Genomic DNA, 15,498 nt, shown 5'->3' on the forward strand with positions numbered 1-15,498 from the left:
GTATATAAATAAGTACACTGCTAGTATACTTTAAGTAACATGATAATAGTATACTTTTTATATAGTATACTTACAAAATAAACTTGAAGTATACTTCTTTTTTGTAAGGGTATATAGGGACCCCACACCCCATCTTTAAGAGAGAACAATTTTACAAGCTAGTAACAAACATTTTTTTACCGACTGAATGGTGCATAGGCAGGTAAAGCTAATCTACAAGGAAGTAAAGGTTAGAGAGGAGAAAAAAAAACCCTGTGCACTTCTTCACTGAAATGAAAACACAAAGTGTAGCTATTCACAAACTAATAGTCATGATGGAACCCAACAGAGAATAAGGTTTCAGATAACTCCTGTCTTTGCCAAAATGCCAGGAAAACCAGCATTTTTTTTTAAAAGATCAAATCAATGTCAATATAACCAGCAAGACATTGCTGTCTTATACAAACAGTCATGTACTTAGCAAATCATCACAAACAGCCATATAATTAGCAAATATTGCCAAGATGAATAATTGACTTTGTGTAAGAGAGTGAGGTTGCAATTGGCATTGCAATTGAGATTGACATTTCAAACACCCTACAAACAAACTTATGTACAAGATACAAAATATTGTAAGTGAATTGACATTACATTTGAGATTGAACACCACTTCAAACATTCTACACACAAACCTATGTATGATTTGTGTGTGTGTGTCCCTTTTCATTTTGGGGGAATCTGTCATATGTCAGCAAGCCAGTGCTGTGGTCAGTGGCAGCAGGATTAGCACAGCTAGAGGCTAGGGCTATTACTAGCAGAACTAGGCGGTTGACTCACCAATACCTCATCATCTGTGTCAAAATGGCCAACTCTTCAACCTCATTTGTGTCAAAGTTGATAAAACTGTCGGTGACAGCGGGTAGCAACAGTGATGTCCTCACGGCAGGGGCGTAGCCACGGCCGGGGCGTAGCCACGGCAGGGGCGGACTGGCCATCGGGAGCACCGGGAGAACTCGAAGCAGGGCCGTTGTTAGACATAAAACTCTACTGGGGCACAGGCCCCTATTCATATCCCTTTTTTTATGCGCCGATGCACTACTCGGCTATAGAAACTCCCCTTGCTTAACCCACTATACAACAGTTCAGGGACCCAAATTTGATATCAACTTTGGCAGGGACATCAATAGGTAATTCGAGCGCTCAAAAAAAAAATCCATGCATTTGAGCACAAATAAAGTTGTCTTGCACTCCATGTAATATCGTTTTATGTTTTAGTCAAAATAAGATGATCAGTAGGCCTATCATTTAGAAACTTTATTTTTGTAATGTTTTCTTAGCCTACCTCAATTGTGACTTGTGTGCCGAGTCCCACAACTGGACTTCTGTGTGCGTGCTGCAGTAGCTATTTGGTAACCTCAGAAGAATACAGTAACATGGAATTCTGTGTGCATCGGTTTGTGTTTTTGGTTAAAGTGCTTCATGGGAGTCAGGTGGCTGGGCGGGCAGAGCATCGGGCTAATAATCTGAAGGTTGCCAGTTCAATTCCCGGCTAGTGCACATGTTGTTGTGTCCTCGGGCAAGGCACTTCACCCTACTTGCCTCGGGGAGATTGTCCCTGTACTTACTGTAAGTCGCTCTGGATAAGAGCGTCTGCTTAGTGTAAGCGTTCAATTTTACAAGCGTTGATTGGGATACAGCATTATTTTTTTCAGGGATTATCAATCTAAATTAATGCACAGACTAAAAGTAAATTGATAAAACTCAAACTTTAGATTTTACTGGGACACAGCAGATTTATACTGGGGCACGCCCCTGGGCTTGTGGGTCGGACAAGGCACTTAACTACTAATAAAAATGTCGGCAGAAGATAGAGCGACACGGTTGGCCAGCAACACGGTTGGCCGGCCCCCCTTCCCCCCAGGACGGTTGGTCTATTCCAAATGAACACCTATGCAGCCCTACACAACAGTGACACTGACAAGATCAAAAGCTAGCTAGTAGAGACAATATAAAGATGGAAAACCAGGCTAAGAATCGTAATTACCTCACTAGACAATGTTTTATCAAATGAAAAAAACAGCTGTTTGTTTGTTTTACATAAGGTCAATTTTTTTTTTTCCTCGCTCAAATCAGACCAAAAAATGTGTTCGCATTAAGCGTGGAAGTCCCTAACTAGAATCACATCAGGCACATAATTTGCACGCATTAGCAGGGCGCTCGCTGTGGTGTCGTATAAGGCCTACACAGAAACAAAAATATCTCAAAAAAATTATGCACCGGGTGCACATCGGAAAGTAAATAAGAAAAAATACTGAAAAGATGCCTATCGATATTTTTCTAGGCCTACCCAGAAAAATAATTCTGGCTACGCCCCTGCTTCATTGTCTTGGTTAAAGTTATCCTCAACGAGCGCCGCGCACCATTACGGACTTGTCCATTTCCTTGTGAACGTAGAGGTGTAGGTACAGTCAACATGAACTGTACACTCTAACTACTACTTCAACGTATTTCTTAAGAATGTTAATAAAATATTCCATGATTTTGAAGCATTCATGAAAATAAGGGGCTTTTTCTGTTCTTTTTGTATTTTTATTTTTTAAGGGTTGGTTGGGGCCCCCTTACTACGACCGCTGGTATGGGGCCCAAGGCAGCCGCCTACCTATGCCTCCTATGTTAAGACCATCAGCGAGCCTTCTTCCAAGAGCCAGGAAAATTTGCCTTCTTGGTCCTTTATTGACTTCTATCAAGCTGACAACATTGAAATGGAGTGAAACTACAAAAAAAAGAGAGAAAGTGCTTAATTATAAATAAATTACACAACTGACATTATTAGCAAAAATGCTAATGTATGCGACAGTAGGCCTACCTAGTATTGTGCAGTTGCAGCGATTTCGTTTGACTATTTAAACATACAAAAAATATAATCAAAGTTACAATAACTCATTGTATTTCAGTTATATACATATTATGATCGTGTATAACGTGCAGTCAAAGCTTTTTACAAGATTCACACGACAGATCGAAAATACATGAAACTTCACAGTTTGCTATTTGGAGCCGGGCAGCAGTGAGGAGGCGGGCAGCAGTGAGGAGGCGGGCAGCAGTGAGGAGCCGAGCAGCAGTGAGGAGGCGGGCAGCAGTGAGGAGGCGGGCAGCAGTGAGGAGGCGGGCAGCAGTGAGGAGCCGGGCAGCAGTGAGGAGCCGGGCAGCAGTGAGGTGGCGGGCAGCAGTGAGGTGGCGGGCAGCAGTGAGGTGGCGGGCAGCAGTGAGGAGCCGGGCAGCAGTGAGGTGGCGGGCAGCAGTGAGGTGGCGGGCAGCAGTGAGGTGGCGGGCAGCAGTGAGGTGGCGGGCAGCAGTGAGGAGGCGGGCAGCAGTGAGGAGGCGGGCAGCAGTGAGGAGGCGGGCAGCAGTGAGGTGGCGGGCAGCAGTGAGGAGGCGGGCAGCAGTGAGGTGGCGGGCAGCAGTGAGGAGGCGGGCAGCAGTGAGGAGGCGGGCAGCAGTGAGGAGGCGGGCAGCAGTGAGGTGGCCTCAGGTAGCCGCGTGACAGAGAGTCAGAAGAAACTTCTAATACTACACTTTACCCTGGTGACCGGGCACATTTCCTGGTGGATATTACTGATGCTGACATGAAAAAGTTCATTTTAAGGCAGGGACCTTGTACATTGGAAGGTTTGTATCCTAAAAATAAAAAGGGCGATGTTTTTCTAAAGATTTATCATAGTGTCAAAAAAAGGAACCAAGATATGTTGCAAATGGCTGTCTTAAAAGGAAATGCAACTCAGGAACTTCCTCAATCTAGAAAACGTCCCCAGTTCAAACAACACCTCCAAAAGTAATCTGACACTCCAAACTGAAGCTTGTGAGAGAGAGGCGTGGCTGTGTGTGTTTGTGTGTGAGGCGTAGGTATCAGATTAACCATAGATTCAGAGAAGCTGGAAATGAAGTGTGCTGAGGAGATAAATATATGTCTACAATAGGGATGAAATACATTTACATAGATACATTGCTACAATATACATACAAACAATACAATATACATACAAACAATAGGGTTCAGTCTACGGAATAATATCCTGTGGATCCAGGAACTTTAAGTCCTAAGGTGAACTGGAGCAGTAACGGTGTTACTTCCCCAAAATTGACAGAGTATATTGTGAGCCCTGTTGACTTTTTGGTGAGAGAAGATCTGCATTCCATAACCAGTGGCGGAACCAGACTTTTATATATGGGGTGGCCAAGGGGTGGCCAGGGCTACTTCGGGGGGTCCACAGACCAAGACTGAAAATGTGTGTGTAACCTTAGCCTGGCATCCAAGCAGTGTAAATTATTCATATACTAATGCTTATGAGAAATATAAATAAAATTCACTTAAGCCTGAGTTCTTAAGTGTGGCCTAGTATGATCCACTATGGTTACTTTAATCAAATTCTACATTTACGATGAATAGACACATTTTTCTACATCTGAATTGCAACAAATGTCTTTCTTACACACACTGTACTGTAGGCTACTCACAAACTGGAGAGACTTTGGTCACTCTGTTTTCATAAACATACTGTATAATCTGGGTCTAACCAGGTTAGATCCTTCTTTTACATTAAAACATAACTATTAGTGTACACTCACACAAAAAATGCCACAGCCATCAAAACAAGAACATTCGTGAATCAACAACCAACATTTTAAAGTGAGGCTTAATCTGGGAAAAACTTCTGTAGGCTTACATGTGTGGCCAACAAACACAAGCTAAACTTGGCATGAGACTGACTGCCTAGTATGCTCTGACCTGGTGCCTGTAGCTTTTGGGGAGGGAGCTGCTCTGAGGTCTTGGGGTGGTGCAAGGACTGGGGTCTATTTCCACCTGATCCTGTTTGCTCAGCTTTTTGAAGAAGTCTGCTATCTCATCCCTTCTTTTAATGTTTGAAGTGAACCCTAAGCTAAAATAACTTGTAGGCCTACACATCCAATTACCCACATTTGAGTCCAATCTTAAACATATTCCCATTATTATCTTCAATCAACTACTAGATCATGGCTAGCCCTACTCTGAAATATGTTATTTCAAACAGGCATTATACGATGGCAAACAGGGACTATCTGACTGCAATGTTAATCTTTTGTAACGTTAATAGATTGATAAGGCATCTCATCAAGGAATCTTAGCAGTTAAAGAGAAAAATAGTGTAGCGACCCACACCGAAAGACGTTATGCTGTTAGTTGGTTGTTTACCAGTAGTGTTCGCGGGGTCCGACATGCCAATCAACCTGCTGTCTGCTAATCACGGGAACGCCCAGAATGTTGGATGCCAGGCATCCTGGTGGTTGGCGAAGGGGCATGGAGGTCAGTAAAAAGGGTCTAACGACGCCCATGGTGTGTAGGAAGAAAATGAGTTGCAATTCAGATGTAAATAATCTTTTCATAGTAAATGTAGAATTTGGTTAAAGTAACCCTAGTGGACCATACTAGGCCACACTGAAGAACTCAGGCTTAATAAGTGAATTTGAATTTCTCAATCAGCAATCATATGAATAATTTACACTGCTTAGATGCCAGGCTAAGGTTACACACACATTTTCAGTCTTGGTCTGTGGAAGTAGCCCTTCATGTCGTAGTTTGCGAGCGTTGGAATAATCACGCCTGTCTCCTGATAGTCGCGTTGTCCTCTCCCAGGCCCGATCGTCCAACTACTGCAACTCCCCGTGACGATGGCCGATTCCGTCTGCTTCCATCCGTGGCAGCTCTGTCGTCCGTCCGTCGGCTACAGTCTCCGTTGTTGCCCATAAATTTTATCGGCCATCGCCACATTGTCCCCTGCAGTGTCTTTGGCTCGTCAGCCACTGTCTGTTGTTCCTGCCGAATGCCCCCTTCGTTTTGTAGCTTCTTCTCCTTATACCCCTCCGTGCCTGCTGATAGGCCGATTTGGTAATTGCCTATGTCCCAGGTAAATTGGCAATTAACCCTCCCCAATAGGAAGTTGTGTTGGGAATGTCCATGTACTCACACGTGTAAACAATCACAGCAAATCAAAATAAATGTCACAACACACTAGTGGTTCTACTCAGAAACACACAACATTTCCAATAGGCTGACACAACTCCATACTATCAAGTGTGCCTGACGCCCATCAAATTATTTCTGACAATACCCGTGACTGTCGCAAGCGCTGAAAGGTCATTTTCCAAGCTAAAAAGGATCAAAACATATCTCAGAAGCTCCATGTCACAAGAGAGGCTGTCAGGTCTGTCCATCCTTAACATAGAGAATAAACGTGCGCGCAGTTTAGATGTAAACAGCGTGGTAAAAGACTTTGCACACAGATTTGCTAAAAGATGCGCACATGTGTATTCACCTGCAAACCTGTAGAAAGTGTATCTACTTTATGTTGGCATATTTGTATTTGACCGCATCTGTGCATCAGGAAACACTGAGAAGGCGGTTGACCAATGACAGTTCTCTCTACAGTCAGAGCTTGCGCAGGGAGGTGGCTTCACCAGCTATCCGTGCAAGTAAATTCAAGTAGACTTCTCTGTGTATGCAATTAGACTCCTCTAAACATCTCCTCTAAAAGGAAATGCAACTCAAGAGCTTCCTCAATCTACAAAACGTCCCAGTTCAAACAACACCTCCAAAGGAAACCTGATACTCTGAACTGAAGCTTGTGAGAGAGAGGTGTGGCTGTGTGCGTCTGTGTGTGAGGCGTAGGTGTCAGATTAACCATAGATTCAGAGAAGCAGGAAAATGAAGACTGCTGAGGAGATATATACATATATAATCTACAATAGCGATGAAATACATTTACATAGATACATTGCTACAATATACATACAGACAATAGGGTTCAGTCTACGGAATAATATCCTGTGGATCCAGGAACTTTAAGTCCTAAGGTGAACCGGAGCTGAGCATGTACAGCTCCACATGTATTCTGCTTGCCTAGGAGGATGACAGGGAATGTAATGGTGAGTTTACTTTAACTGTTCCAACTGTTAATGGTGATAACGTTCTGTGGTGTTTAACAATGAGAGGCTGTGTGATGGGTGTCTTAATCTGGACTCGGAGTCAGGGGATTAGAAGAAAGTTAGTTAGTAAGAAGATTTACAACATTTGCAGGAGCAGTTTGACTAACAGAGAGTTTAATGTTTGACTAATAATTATCCTTGAACTCAAATGTAGCCAACTTCATGGAGAAGGAGAGACATGTATTCGTTCTTCATGCTGTATTTTATGATGGTGACCCAAAAGGACCTTCAGGTCTCGACATGCTCATGTGGACGCTACAATACTGCACCACACCAGTTTAGCAGGTTCATGTTACAACATGCTGGAAATTGCACAACTCCAACAAAACGGTTTTGGTGTTTGTGTGTATGTTGGGTTATAAAAACATATACATATGTCAAAAGTTTTAGAACACCCCAATTTCAATTTTAATTGAAATTTAAGCAGTTCAAGTCCAGTGAATATCCTGAATTGGTACAAAGGTAAGCGGTAAACTGTCAGAAGAAAAACAAAGAAAAAGAAAAAAATAACGCTTTTTGAATTAACAAAGGAAGACAGACAGACCATGATAACCCTTAAAAGTGTAAGTCTTTACTTTAGACTTCAGTGAGTACAATGTAATACACTGGAGGAAACTGTGACAGGAAGAGGTTTAACAGACCCAAAGCCACAACAAAATCTGAAGACAAGTATCTGGGTCAACAAGTTGAGTGATAGGCGACTGACAGGACCACAGCTTCAAACACATCTTAACACAAAGTAAGCACGTCTCAGAGGTAGCACTTTTGATTCAGGGGGCCACTCTGGAATTATCCAACTCTGGATCCAGCAAAAGAGCCCCCAAACCATTATCTTCCTACACTTTTCTTGCTGTACAAAGTGTTTGGTTGAGGGCCCTGGATCAAAGGGATGGAACCATACAATGGGACCAAGTGTGGGATTCAATTGTAGAATCATCTAAGAACCCTGACCACCAACAAATTCATATGAACTACATACATAGAATCTACCTGACCCCAAGACAACGCCATGCAATGAAGATCTCTACCTCTCCAGTATGTGATTTGTGCACTGTTGGGCAGGTGGGGACATATATGTACATATATGGACATGCATGTGTACAGGCACTGTGAGCCAGTGACTCATTTCTGGAAGATGGTGACATCAATATTATCTGAATTGTTAGGTATGGTCTTACCTTGCACCCCCACAGCCATACTTTTGAATATTAACTTACATACTTTTGAATATTTCCAAAAGCAGAAAAAAATGGCATTAGCTGGGTTGACTGCTGCTAAAAAGATTCTAGCTCAACGCTGGCTCAACCACATACATTGACTCGATCACAATGGCTGAACACATTTCTTGATTTAATAATTTCAGAAATTTCTGTTTCCAGAATGCATGATGCCTGCAAGACAACAATAGCAACATGGTCTAGATTATATACAAAACTAAGTTCTTTTTTCAAAGAATATTATTATTATTGTTTATTATTATTAAAATGTATTATTAGTAGTAGTAGTACTAGTTCCACTGTGATTACAATTGCCTTGAAAGTTCGAATTCTGATCAGTTTGTACTTTTACAGTGTCACTTTTATTATTATTATCATTATTATTTTATTTTTTTGTATTTATTTACTTCACTATATATAATGTTACCTGGCATCGAACTATATATGTCTGAATTGTGAGGGTACGGAAAGGAGGGAGAGTCGCCACGGGCTGTTATGTGTTGTGTGTTTTGTATTGTTTTGTTTGTTGCTGAAAACTTGAAAGAGAAAATAAATAAATATTTGATAAAAAAAAAGGGGTATTATTCCCATGGAAGTTTACACAGACAAGGAATTTACTTTGGCAGGAAGGTGCATACGTTCAACATATCAGTTCTCGTGTGTGTGTGTGTGTGTCTTGGAGTTTTGACCCTGCTAAGCTTAACAAATGGCATAGTTAAGGATAGCGATCAGCGTTTTTTTGACATGCCTAGTAAGATAAGGTTCAGGATGTTTAGGGAAATAAGCGCAGCTAGTTCAGGCAGGGCAAAGTTGTTTTTATTTCTTGGTGGTAATATGATACAGGTGTAATGGGCGCGCAGCGCGCGCCGAAAATTTCACTTAGCCTAATTATTTATTATTTATTTATTTGTTTATTTACTGTATTATAGTCTACTTATCAAGCATTTACTAGGACTTCTTATCACTCTAGTATTACTCTTTAACCCACCTGTATCTGTTTTGATGAGGGTCAGGCAGTCGTACCAGGAAGAAATGTTTTACTTTCACCCCTGGTCATCGGGGACGTAAGGCGTCTTACCCCACCTTCCTTTACTCCGCCCACTACCACACCCATGTTAGCAGCGCATATCCATTGGGCCACGTCCGATAAGGCGTCTTTAAAAGACGCGCGGATACGCACACACTCACCCCGGTTGTTGTATGATCAGTGCTGCTGCCGCCCTCCACCGTCCCCTTCTCCCCCATGCTGTCTGTAAGTTCTATCCACCAGGGGGATTATATATCTATTGCTCCCTGTCTCATCTGTCATGTATGTATGTGTTGCATCGAGGAGGCAGGCAGTGCTTCCCTTAGATCATCCACTCCGCCAAAGTTAAATTTACATGTCCATGTCATGTAACAATAAATGCTCAAATCTAATACATGATTGTCTTGACTGAACTTAATTTGACCTAGAGTTAATTTGGGGGATCCTCTTTCCTGCACTCCTGAATGCTGAACACAGTAGCCTTTTATGCAGTCTAAAAGGTTATATCCTTAACTCTAGCTCGGGCGCGGTTGTCATAGAGTAGATCAATATTGAATACACATGTTTGATCTATAGGTTCACTGATCAAGCGGGTCTCTGTGTCTCCAGCCAGGTGGCTTGATGGCCTGCTGTACGCACCGGGTTCTCCGATTGGCATGGCTGTGCGTGCTGCTGCTGATAGCTGCAGGCATGGCCTTCATCCTGGGGTTCCCGAGCCTCTATGGAGTCCAGCCCCAGCCCAGGAGGTCTTACCACGTGGCCTACCCCCGCCCCTATCACTTCATCCTGGACGAACCGGACAGCTGTCTAGGGGACCAGACCCCCTTCTTGGTCCTGATAGTGCCGGTGGCTCCAGATAACCTGGTATCCAGGCAGGTGATCCGCCGGACCTGGGGGAAGGAGGGTGTGGTTCTGGGCCGGGCGGTGCGTGTGTTGTTCCTGCTGGGCATGCCAGGTGGGGCGGGGGTGGATAGGCAGCAGGAGCAGCTGAAGACGGAGAGCCTGGAGCACCACGACCTGCTGCAGAGTGACTTCCTGGACAGCTACTTCAACCTGACCATCAAGACCATGGTGATGCTGGAGTGGCTGAGCTCTCGCTGCCCCAACGCCTCCTACGCCATGAAGGTGGACTCCGACATGTTCGTCAACGTGCACAGCCTGGTCGGCATGCTGGCCGCCCCAGACACGCCCACCAGGAACTACATCACGGGGAAGATTGCCCGATCCAGCCCTGTCCACAGAGACCCCGCCTCCAAATGGTACCTCCCCACCGAGGCGTACCCTTCCTTCAACTACCCCCCCTACGTCATGGGCTTCTGCTATGTGTTCTCCCTGGACCTCCCTGGACAGATCCTGGAGGCGTCTCGCCACGTGCGAGCGGTCCACATCGAGGATGTGTACGTGGGCATGTGTCTGGAATACATTGGCGTCCTTCCCACCAACCCGCCCGCCAGCGATTTGTTCAGCGATAAGGTGTTGGCGTACAGTCCATGTAGCTATAGAACCCTCATCGCTACCATAACCAGCGGCTCTGATTTGCTGATGGCGCTGTGGGAGGAGTTTCAGAAACCTGGTCCCACGTGCTCTTCTTCCTGGCGGCGTCTGTTGATCCAGGCCTTGCACCTAGACTGGTCCACTTAACTTAGAAAGAATTGATTTCCATTGTGTTGCTGAAAGCTGCTGGCTCCAAGCTGGCTAGATTGTCGGTGAGTTTATTAAATAAGCCTAGTTGAAAGCAACACTGTCAACATTTCACTTTTACAGTATCTATAGTTGCAGCTGGGGTGGAGCATTTGACCGCAGCTCAAGAGGTTGCAGACTCAAAGCCCCTTCGGTACATTAAATAAGACAAAAGCTTAATTGAAAGCACATTCATGATTATGTTTTAAGAACAGAACATTTCAATACTGCCTCGTCATACAACCACCACCAATATAACCACCCAAAAAACATTCTAAACAGGAAGTAGGAATCGTATCTCCTCCCCTCCCTCCCCCCACCTGCCTGGGCAGGCCCCTCCTCCTACATCTGCATTAGGCTCCTCCTACATCTGCATCAGGCTCCTCCTACATCTGTATCAGGAACCAAAGAGTCCCAGGCCACATTTCTATCAGTGCTAGATTGTCTAACATTTTCAAATGCAACATTGCATAAACATTAAATTAAACATTGCTGCTATAAATGAAATCAATTTTTTATAAAAATCATGTTGGTCCGATACGTTTGATGTATTAATTTACTGTATTAGATAGAACTATCGCACAGTGTGCCAAGAAGTAAGCCTTCCGAGTTGCATAGGTTGCTACATCGTAGTCTGTATTTATGAAGCAGTTTTATTTTGATTTATTCTATTAGTTCTGTCTTGATCAGTAATAAATGCCTGTGTTTCGTTCACTATATTTTTTTATATATACATGTATATATATTTGCAGTTATATATTTGCTGTTATTGTTTTATGTGTTACTTGTGTTATTTGTTTGAAATATGGTCCATAGTAGTATTTTTAGCAGCTGTTCTGGGCCAAAGACTCAGGGGGACTTTCATGTCAAATTACGATTTAATCCAGATGATTTAATCACGAACAGTCTGTATTAAAACAATAAAATATAGTTCACTTTGCTTGATTATCTCTGCTGATTCCGACTGGCTGGTTACAGTCTCTTGCGCAAGATTTTGTGCTGTGTACCTGTGGAAAAAAAGGGAATGATGAAACATAATTCATGGGAAAGAGAGTAAAGAAAGAGAGGATGTGAGGAGAAAAAGAACAAGTCTGCACCCGTTCTGGAGAAAGAGTGGTGGGAGATTCCAGAGAAAGAGTGGTGGGAGATTCCAGAGAAAGACAAAGAAAATGCAGACAGAACAAAAGATCAGAGATAGCTTGTAACAAAAAGGTCTATGGGGATATTTTACAGACTAACAGAGAAAGATTTTAATTGAATGGAGGTTCTGGAAGCCTACATTGGATATTACAGCAGTTAGTCATAGAGATTTAGATTTGATCCAGCAGGGCACCAACAACAAGATAGAACTGAATTGAAGTTCTGTATGAGTGGAGATAATGACTGGTTGACAGCCAGTATCTAAACACTCGCATGTTGCTGCTTGATTGTTGGAGTTGTTCAATCCAGGTGAAGTCTCTAATGGAGCTTATTGTAATTAATCCCTCAAATACTGCAACAATTCAAGTATGTACAGTTGGCTCACCTATTATCCAAAGGTGAGAACGTGCATGTGTGTGCATGTTGACGTGTGTGTTTGTGTGTGCGTGTGCTGGCTAAGCAGTTGGCATCCCCCAGAGAAAGGCGCCATGTGAGACTTGTTACCATGGGAACCCAGGCTCCGGTTACCCTCTCCAGCCCTTCCCCAAAGATGATCACCTGTAAACACACCAACAAGCCAACATCAGCGGGAAACCCACAAACGAGCTGCTGCACCTGTAAACCACTTCCTGTGGAGAAGCCCTTGGCCTGGATGAGTAGCAGTCAGGTAAGTCCCAAGATGAGCCTCGGATATAAGCTGTGTCAGTCGGTTCGATCAGTGGCGGATGTGTGTGCATTGACAAACAAGGAGACATGAAACAGGAAGTTGTGACTGTCTGGATTTGAATAGGCCATATTATGAAGTCTACCTAGCTCCTTACACCCTCCCAACACACACACACACACATGGCAGGAGGCTTCCCCTTGCCAAAAGTCAGGCCAGCACCCATGCCACATCTTACATTTAGTCATTTAGCTGACGCTCTTATCCAGAGTGACTTACAGTAAGTACAGGGACATTCCCCCCAAGGCAAGTAGGGTGAAGTGCCTTGCCCGAGGACACATCGTCATTTTGGCATGGCGGGGGATCGATCCGGCAACCTTCTGATTACTAGCCCGACTCCCTCACCGCCATCTGACTCCCATTTTGCTGCACATCCTGGTTGAAGTAAAAAAGCGTGTCGACAGAATATCTGATAGGCCTGCCAGCTGCCCACGGAGGACCTAGTCATATGGCTGGGTAATTCAGACTCAGCAAAAAACTGAACACACACACACACTCTGTGTGAGTGTGAGACAGACAGAGAGAGTGCTCTAGCTGTGCTCTGATTTTCAAGCAGGCTGCATGGTGCCCTAGGCCTGTACAGTGATTGATCAGACCAGAAACTGGGCAACTGTAACAAAGACAGAGCGGGCATGACTGGGACGTTTACACAATAATAGCGCTCGGAGCTGCACTCAAATGGGCTTTTCAGCCTCCTTCTTAGCCTAGCATGGCATAGCTTCTTGTTTTAATCCCAGTTGTTCAGATCACTACACCATATTACTGAAGTTGATGTTATTGTAGTTATTGTAACCGTTTTGCCAGTAAAGCAGAAGTCTATGTCTGCCTTTTCTTTGGCCAGCAACTAGTCATTACCTGGATGGTGATGAGGGACAGTAAGTTTCACGCTGTTCCAGAACTGTGTGTTCTCTCATAACAACCCCCATTGCGTGCAAGCAGATAACTTGGGTTCCTCTTGGCACACATTTGGCCCACTCCTCCAATCAGAGCCGGGCCATAGTCCAATTTCTCTTCAGGATAGGATAAATAACCCTCTGTGATTACAGCCCCATTGTTCACGACCTTGACTCATTTGCAAGGACTGGCCACTGATTGGCTCAGAGGCTGATAGTACCAGAGCGTTGAGCATAACAGGAAGTCAGTAATGCCGTCCTACCTTGGGCCAACTAAGCTCCTCCCCGGGCCCATTGTTCACCTTCACTGTTCTACCCTGCTCAGCTCAAGACTTTCCCATCGTTGATGTATTATTTAGCACCAAGCTCACCAGCATGAATCTTTCATCCCTCCGCAGTTGGGATGTATTATTGAATTGTAACCAGCTCCATTACAACACGTTTCTTTTTTTGGAAGCTCAATAGGAAAGAGAAAAAACAGGGCTTTGTGACTGCAGTGACTCAGTGTTGGATTGTATGATGTCATCAGATGGTAGATGCAGCTGGCGTGCGGGCAGGCACAGAATGAAGGCAGGCAGAAAAGAATCCAACAGAACAGAAATGGATGCAAAAGCCACAGAAGGCAACGTATTTTTGACAGTGAATGTTTATTGTATGACCCCATGGATTAACAGTAGTGAGTTGTACACTGTGGTTCAGGTCTTACAGACTCCAATCTTGGCCTGGTCCTGACTCACAGACATGTGACTATGTGTCGTTTAACACATAGTGTTTAACACATAGTGTTAAACGTCAAAAGGCATTTATAGAGGGCCAGGGACCCATAGGTGGCCTGTCTGGGATCGATACAGCTGTTAAGTGTTAATTAATGACCTTGTTAACACTGCACCCATTGTCGTCGTTGCTGCCAACCCAATCATTTACTCTGGCAGGCAGGTGTAGAGCGGTATCAGTAGAGACCTGCAGGATACAGCCCCTTTGTCACTGGTCACTCGTGCAGTCGCCTGGGAAAGTCGTTGACTTGCACCAAAGGAACTGTCATGTTCAAATGACCATCCCACTTTCCGGCACACACCTCTGGAGAGGTGGACCCAACAGTTTGAAGAGGAAGGTGAACCGAGGAAGACTCTGAGATGATCATTGAAAGTTGTGTTTGTGTAAATATAGTTCAGCTATAAAACAGCTTTTCATGTCATGTTGGATAGGTTTTCGTTTCTTATTTTGTGTATCACATTTTAGTAATACCTTTAGTGTTGTAACATGTATATTTACAGGTTTTACAGAATGTGCGCATGTGTAGCAGTGGAATGTTGTTCCCCTAGATTACACACTGGATTGTACACAAGGACCAGGTCATGTAGGTCAAATTGGGAGGGGGAGGTTGATCATTTGATGTCACGGTCCAATTTCAATGTGTTTAAAAAAAGAAAGTGTATTACAGATATGGGGAGTGGGTCAGGGGGGGGTGGGTGTGAGGGGGTGCGGGTCTGATGCCTGCCTGCCTGCCTGCAGACCCCCCCGCCCCCCCCAGACTCCACCCCCCCCCCCCCCCCCCATACCCCCTCACCAGGGGCGGCGCCTGAGAATTTTGAATGCAGGTCCTGAGGGGGTGCTAGATCATTGATTGGGGGAGTTGTACAATTATATATATATATATATATATATATATATGATATATAAATACTATTAATAAATGAGCAATATTTTTGGGGGTGCTATTGGGGTACTTTGGTCTGTCACCCCCCCCTGACCCACAACCCCTCACACCCACTCACCATCAGACCCCCCCCCCCCCAGACCCTCCCTCCACAGACCCCT

At 44.2% G+C, this 15,498-nt stretch overlaps 1 protein-coding gene and 1 long non-coding RNA gene across 2 annotated transcripts; one reads left to right on the plus strand and one right to left on the minus strand.

The window, feature by feature from the left end:
• The first annotated feature begins 6,546 nt into the window (after nt 1-6,546).
• LOC146258224 (beta-1,3-galactosyltransferase 5-like) lies at nt 6,547-11,863 on the plus strand. The gene is made up of 2 exons (XM_084673030.1): nt 6,547-6,939; nt 9,853-11,863. Exons 1-2 carry the CDS (start codon nt 6,922-6,924, stop codon nt 10,882-10,884), a joined length of 1,050 nt encoding a protein of 349 aa, XP_084529156.1. The 5' UTR covers nt 6,547-6,921; the 3' UTR covers nt 10,885-11,863.
• On the minus strand, nt 11,783-13,755 carry LOC146258225 (uncharacterized). The gene is made up of 4 exons (XR_014729803.1): nt 13,643-13,755; nt 13,007-13,162; nt 12,568-12,621; nt 11,783-11,930 (listed from the first exon to the last, which is right to left on the minus strand). It is a non-coding gene; the product is annotated as an uncharacterized LOC146258225 (long non-coding RNA).
• Nucleotides 13,756-15,498: the final 1,743 nt, after the last annotated feature.

Source organism: Hypomesus nipponensis, chromosome 14, assembly GCF_054491055.1.
Source record: "Hypomesus nipponensis isolate SF chromosome 14, ASM5449105v1, whole genome shotgun sequence".
Lineage (NCBI taxonomy): Eukaryota > Metazoa > Chordata > Actinopteri > Osmeriformes > Osmeridae > Hypomesus > Hypomesus nipponensis.